Here is a 6,643-nt window from a genome sequence, read left to right on the forward strand (position 1 = left end):
CTAAGCCCAAGAGCTGGAGGTTGCTGTGAGATGTGATGCCACAGCACTCTAATGAGGGAGACAAAGTGAGACTCTGTCTCTAAAAAAAAAAAAAAATACTCCGGCTTTGTGGCAAGCATCTGTAGTCCCAAGCTACTAGGGAGGCTGAGGCAAAAGAATCACTTAAGCCCAAGAGTTGGAGGTTGCTGTGAACTGTGACACCACGGCACTCTACCCAAGGTGACAGTGAGACTCTGTCTCAAAATAAATAAATAAAATAGCCAGGTGTTGTGGCAGACACCTGTAGTCCCAGCTACTTGGGAGACTGAGACAAGAGAATCACTTAAGTGCAGGAGTTTGAGGTTGCTGTGAGCTGAGCCACAGCACCCTACCGAGGGTGACAAAATGAGACTCTGTCTCAAACAAACAAAAAAAAAATTAGGGCTCTGTGCCCGTAGCACAGTGGTTATGGCACTAGCCATATATACCAAGGGTGGTGGGTTTGAACCCAGCCCAAACCAGCTATACAACAATGACAACTGCAACAAAAAATAGCTGGGCATTATAGCGGGTGCCAATAATCCCAGCTACTTGGGAGTCTGAGGCAAGAGAATCGCTTAAGCCCAAGAGTTTGAGGTTGCTATGAGCTATGATGCCACAGCACTCTACCAAGGGTGACATAGTAAGACTAGGGAGAGGGGAGGGTGGGTGGAGGGAAGGTGATTGGTGGGATCGTGCCTATGGTTCATCCTACAAGGGTACGTGTGAATCTCTCTAAATGTAGAATATAAATGTCTTAACACAATAACTAAGAAAAAGACATGAAGGCTATGTTAACCAGTTAGATGAAAGTATTTCAAATTGTATATAAAAACAGTATACTGTACCCCATGATAATATTAATGTACACTGCTATGATTTAATAAAAAAAAATTGGAGACTTTACATCCTTTGTATTAACCTGGATGGAAGTGGAACACATTATTCTTAGTTAAAGCATCTCAAGAATGGAAAAAAAAAAATTAGCCTGGCATTATGGTGGGCATCTATAATACTAGCTTCTTGGTAGACTGAGGCAAAAGGATCTCTTGAGCCCAAGAGTTTGAGGTTGCTGTGAACTATTCAGCCTTGATGGTCTACCCAGTGTGACAGAGTAAGACTGTCTCAAAAAAAAAAAAAAAGAAAGAAAGAAAAGAAGGGCCTACCTGGTTTGGCCTTAGTTCTGCAATGTCTCCAACTACTATACTCTCCATCAGCTTCACCCGGTCACTACCGAGTATCTTGGTCTAGGGAAGAGATCGAAAGCCTCAGGCCACTATAGCAGGGATAATCCGAAAGGCCACAAGCAAAAGCATCCTCCCTGCCATCCACAGTGCAATCCAGCCTAGCCAAAGTGACTGACCAGTCTTTTGATTCTACAGGCCAGATAGGCCCACCTTCTGATTCCCCACATACCCTAGCACTGGGTGTGACTGGGAGAGGTCAGGGTACTCAAGAAGACTTACTAACCTCCAGAAATACCCCTTTTTCCAATACCTAACACAGTGGATGACAGTGGGTGTCAGACCTGTAAAATCTGGGCCGTTAAGCCACTTGGAGCAGGATAGAAAGACTAAGGAGATGATCAGACAACAGTCTTAATGAATTATTTCCTTGGAGCCATAGTCTACAACATCACCTAGGCCTCTAGCTCTTCTGGGGGGAGGCTGTCCACAGAATCCATATCCCAGCAAAAAAAGCCAAGGAGGCTCGGCGCCTGTGGCTCAAGTGGCTAAGGCGCCAGCCATGTACACCCAAGGTGGTGGGTTCGAATCCAGCCTGGGCCCACCAAACAACGACGGCTGCAACCAAAAAAAATAGCCAGGCGTTGTGGTGGGCGCCTGTAGTCCCAGCTACTTGGGAGGCTAAGGCAGGAGACTCGCCTGAGCCCAGGAGTTGGAGGTGGTTGTGAGCTGTGATGTCACAGCACTCTACCCAGGGGGGACAGCTTGAGGCTCTGTCTCAAAAAAAAAAAAAAAAAGCCAAGGAGTGTACCACTGTGACCAGGGCATAAGACCTAATCTGGCAGCCAGCATGTTCCTCTAGCTTACCTGCAGCATGTGAGACACGTCAAAGAGCGAGCAGTGCTGGCGTGTGTGTAGGTGCGAGTCAACATGACTGTCTCGGTACTGCACTGGCAGACTCCAACCCGCAAACGCCACCATTTTCCCGCCATGGGCCAGGTGGAAGTCATAGAGTGGTGTCCGGCGGAGCTTGTCCTGCAAGCATCAAGGCTTAGTGCCACCAGGGCCCTGTCCCCAGCCACCTCCCTCCTCCACCCTCCAAAATCAGCACCAAACCCCAGCACCCTCTGTCCTACCTGTGCACAACTGAGCTGACGACCCAGGACTGAGGGAAGTGCATGAGAGCAAACGCCCAGACGGGCCACCATGCTCACTGCCAGCTGCATCATCACGAGCAACCAGTGCAGACGGCGCACAGAGGCCGCCACTCTGCCAGGAACGCCGGGAGATGTAGTCCAGGCCTCTGCTTAGAAAGGTCTCTCTCCAGTGCAGAGGATCAGAAAAGGGGGCGGGTAGCCCCCAGGGCAGGCTGGGATTTAGAGCGGCAAGTGCAGGACTCCAGACTGCGAGAAACAGCCTCAGGCCCTTTCTGTTGGCTTTCAGTGTGGGTCAGGCGGAACCAGAGCTGAGGGCTATACCTCCCTCTCTAGAACCGCCCTGCCTCCCAAGGGTCAAAGTTCTGGGAAAGGCTAAAAGACCTGATCACATATTCATTCAGGACCTCAGGAATGTTAAGGTCAAATGGGGGCTGGGGAAAATGGAAAAGTCACAGGAGGGTGAAGCCAGGCTGGGAGGCAGGCTGCACCATAGAAAGCAGCACAATAGCCTTACTTCTCATGGGGGTCCCCAGCCTTCCCACCAGACAGACACAGGCAGCCAACACAGTCATGCATTCCACAAGTTATTTATTCTTTTTTTTTTTTTTTTTGCAGTTTTTGGCCAGGGCTGGGTTTGAAACCGCCACATCCAGCATATGGGACCGGTGCCCTACTCCTTTGAGCCATAGGCACCACCCCCCACAAGTTATTTATTGATCTTGCTGTATACTAACCCCTGTGCTGGGGACACAGCCATGAATGAAGCATAGTCCCTGCCACTCCAAGTCCTCTTCACTCACAACACACTGAGGAGCCTTGCTCCCTGAACACAGGACTACAGTCATCATCCTTTCTGAAGATGCTAAGTGGAGCTAAGTAAGTGACCTTGCAGGTAAAGATACCACCTTCAAGAACTGATGGGTGAGAGCGGAGGATAGCCACCAAAAAGTGGCTGAATTTCCTCCAAAAAACTGCTGAGCCACACACATGTCCAGTTTTCCAGGTCTGAAACACATTGCAGTACTGCTTCATAATAGTCCCTGGGGAAAATGCCAGGAAGAACGAGAAGGAAGTAGGATTTTCTCATTAAGAACAGCCTGCTTCATTCAAGTTGGCTTGTGATAATGGAAGACCTCAGCCTTTTAAAAGGCACCAAGGAGAATCATCACTTAGACTTACTCCCACCAAAGTCGATCTCTTTCATGCTGATTATGACTCTTGGGAAGGGGCAACTGAGAGAAGGGACAGGGACATGCTTTGGGCTCTGTCACTTGGAGACAGAGTGACCTCGGCAGACAGGTTCCCAGTCTCATTCTCAAACTCCCACATTTCCAGAGGCATTCGCTCAAGCCCAATAGGCAGACTCATTTTAACATATATCAAGGAGCCAGAATAGGGACCAAGGGACTCAAGCTACCCAAATCTTCAGTTTTGTTTCCTAGGCAGGCAGCAGAGAGTTTAGACAGGAAATTTCTTTATGTGGGCATAAAACAAAGGGGGCACAAAGGAAGCAATGGGGTTTCTGTTTCTTCCTCAACCTTCCTAATCTATTAGAATCCCACAACAGCAATGGTCTTCTAGGTAGATGGAGCAGGTTTTAAGAGGTCATCTCACCCTAAGCATTCATGGTGAGGAAGCAGGCAGAAGACAGGAGTATGAATGCTGGCAGGAAGGGCAAAGGTCCCTGAGGATTCTTAGCAAGTAAAACTGGAGTGTTGTCAGGGTAGGAGAAGGAAGAACTGGGTTGCAGCCAGGTGACAGAGACCATCCCTGCCAGGAGTTCATGCTGAAGCAACATAGTATGCCCCCAAGAATCTTCAATCTATAAACATGGCCCAGACAACACAGGCATATAGGCAATACTCAGAATGCTCAGGAAACACACTTCAGCCTCTGGTGGCCACAGAAAGGCCATTGTCTTGGGTAGCAGCAACCATTCAAGTGTAGGAGAGCAAATTCAGGTCGTAACAGCCATCCACCTGCAACACAAGAGACCATTATTAGGTTTGACCCACTCAGGGCAACATAACCCAAGCAGAGGGAAGCAATCACTCACATCAAAGCGGCCGATCCTTGCAGAGGTGTGACTGGCTCGGATCATCTCTGTCAGCGCCCACATCTGCTGCACCTCGGAGGATACCCTGCTGGGGTCTGGGAGACCCTGCTCCAGAAGGAGGAGTCAGTGGCCATGGGTCTATCCCCAGCAGCGCACTTGGGGCTCCAGTGAGGCCAAGCTGGGCTAAGGGCCCTCCAGTTGAGACCATAACATTCCAAGATGACTTGTGAACGTGAGTTGGGGCCTGATGTTCAGTAGGCAACCCAGCCCCACACTACAGATGCCTTAAAAGCCATAAAGCATACAAGAGGAAAATGGCACACAGTAAACCGAGGTCCAGCCCCAAATTCTTACAGAAAAGGAGCCACCTGGGCCTGTGCTGGCACCAGAACAATTCACATGTGGTTTTTATCCAAGGAAAGGGCTTACCTCTAGTAGGGGTACAGGTTGTTCACAGGGGACTGGGTGGGAGAGCCACTTGGGGAAGGTCATGGAGGGGCTCTGCAAAACAAAGACAAACTGCCCTGAGTGAGGCAAAGTGAGAGAGCTTTAGGGACCAGATACAAGGTCTTGGGAGTAGAGAGAAGGACCTGACACTGGGAAAATCCTGTTCAGGTAGCCTACAGAAGCCTAGGAAGACAGTCAGACTACCTAAGCTCTGTTATACAGAAGGAGGTCTCAAGAACACAAGCAGCAGAAGTGTCTCCTGGTACCTAAAAGGTCCAGCTCTGAAAGAGGCAAGTAGCTCCAAAGGTCAGGGGTTATAGGGACATGGTCTCATCTCTCATCACAAGCTTTCAGCATTCACATTCAACTAACCTCTTACCATCCTGAGTTTGTAACATCCTTCGCCATCACCCACCCCACCAACCCAGCTCTCGCAGCCATAGTGGGAAGCCTCCTAGGAAAAGGGCCTACCAAAAACTCTCACATAGTCACTTACCTTTGGTCCCTGCTGATAAATCTGCAGCTCCTCCACTGTGAAAGATAGCCACAGTGGTGATGGCTGCCGAAGAATCAGGCGTAGCTCCAATACTTTGGCCATGTCACACAGCATCTGATATACACACACATATAAGGACCCAGCAAAGACTCAGCTCACTGCCCAGGAGCCTCCCAACTAGCAATGAGCCAAAATTCTGCCTCCCCAGGCCTTCAGGAAAGAAAGAACAGTAGTCTCTCTGAGGAATTTGCCTGAAAGCCACAGGCCAGACCAGCCTTGCCCCTTCTTCCCTCCTGGTCCACTGACCCAATTCCCAGGGCTCCTATAAGTCCTAAAGTGGGTTGCCCTGGCCATGCTGAGGCCCAGCTGACCTGGTGCTTGAACAGAGACACATACTCCTGGGCTCCCTCCTCACTGTGGGGGTCCGGCATCAGACAATAGTTTCTCAGGCAGGTCACCCACTTGGCTGGTGTGTGCATCGAGGTATGCTGACGGACACGGATGCTCAAAAAGGCTGTGTAGTAATTCTTAAACATGATCTCCTGCAACTAAAGCACACGTAACCCATCATGACAAATAAGACCCAGACCCAAGGCCTAAAAAGCTCAAGGCACCATCTCTTCCTACCTTTGGAATTGACTCTTTTAATAAACTAACAATTTCAACAAGCATCACTGACACGCAAAGACAATTTTGCTTTCATAGAGGGTCTCACAGTCTAAATGAGCAGGCCATGCAAACAAACCACCACCACCACCAATCTTGCCATATGTCCAAGATGTTATTAGTGGCTTGGTGCCTGTAGCTCAGTAGGTAGGGCACCGGCCACATACAGAGCAGCTGCTGGGTTTAAAGCTGGCCTGGGCCTGCCAAACAATAACAACTACAATGGCTCGGCACCTGTGGCTCAAATGGCTAAGGCGCCAGCCACATACATACACCTAAGGTGGCAGGTTCGAATCCAGCCCAGACCCGCCAAACAACAATGATGGCTGCAACCAAAAAAAAACAGCCGGGCGTCGTCGTGGCGGGCGCCTGTAGTCCCAGCAACTTGGGAGGCTGAGGCAAGAGAATCACTTAAGCCCAAGAGTTTCAGGTTGCTGTGAGCTGTGACACCATGGCATTCTACCAAGGGTGACATAGTGAGACTGAGTCTCGAAAGAAAAAAAAAGGTATGTTATTAGAGATTAGAGCCCCAACCCTGCAGAAAGCAAAATATATATATAAGGCCTAAATAAGGAAGAGTTTTCCTTCTTTTTTCTTTGAGTCAGAGTCTCAAGCTGTC

General features: G+C 49.4%; 2 protein-coding genes across 2 annotated transcripts in view; both read right to left on the minus strand.

Moving 5' to 3' along the window:
• The window catches only part of AMT (aminomethyltransferase), an 8,246-nt gene extending 4,108 nt beyond the window's left edge, over positions 1–4,138 (minus strand). The window contains exons 1-3 of the mRNA XM_003800589.3: positions 2,339–4,138; positions 2,070–2,237; positions 1,185–1,265 (exon numbers count right to left, since the gene is read on the minus strand). Coding sequence (XP_003800637.1) covers positions 1,185–1,265; positions 2,070–2,237; positions 2,339–2,431 — 342 coding nt within the window. The 5' untranslated portion in view covers positions 2,432–4,138. The remainder of the gene's footprint in view (positions 1–1,184; positions 1,266–2,069; positions 2,238–2,338) is intronic.
• The window catches only part of NICN1 (nicolin 1), a 4,806-nt gene continuing 2,294 nt past the window's right edge, over positions 4,132–6,643 (minus strand). Inside the window, exons 2-6 of the mRNA XM_003800591.3 lie at positions 5,730–5,906; positions 5,359–5,472; positions 4,845–4,916; positions 4,416–4,520; positions 4,132–4,338 (exon numbers count right to left, since the gene is read on the minus strand). Coding sequence (XP_003800639.1) covers positions 4,297–4,338; positions 4,416–4,520; positions 4,845–4,916; positions 5,359–5,472; positions 5,730–5,906 — 510 coding nt within the window. The 3' untranslated portion in view covers positions 4,132–4,296. The remainder of the gene's footprint in view (positions 4,339–4,415; positions 4,521–4,844; positions 4,917–5,358; positions 5,473–5,729; positions 5,907–6,643) is intronic.

This window comes from Otolemur garnettii, unplaced genomic scaffold (genome assembly GCF_000181295.1).
Source record: "Otolemur garnettii isolate 467f Iridium unplaced genomic scaffold, OtoGar3 scaffold00179, whole genome shotgun sequence".
Lineage (NCBI taxonomy): Eukaryota > Metazoa > Chordata > Mammalia > Primates > Galagidae > Otolemur > Otolemur garnettii.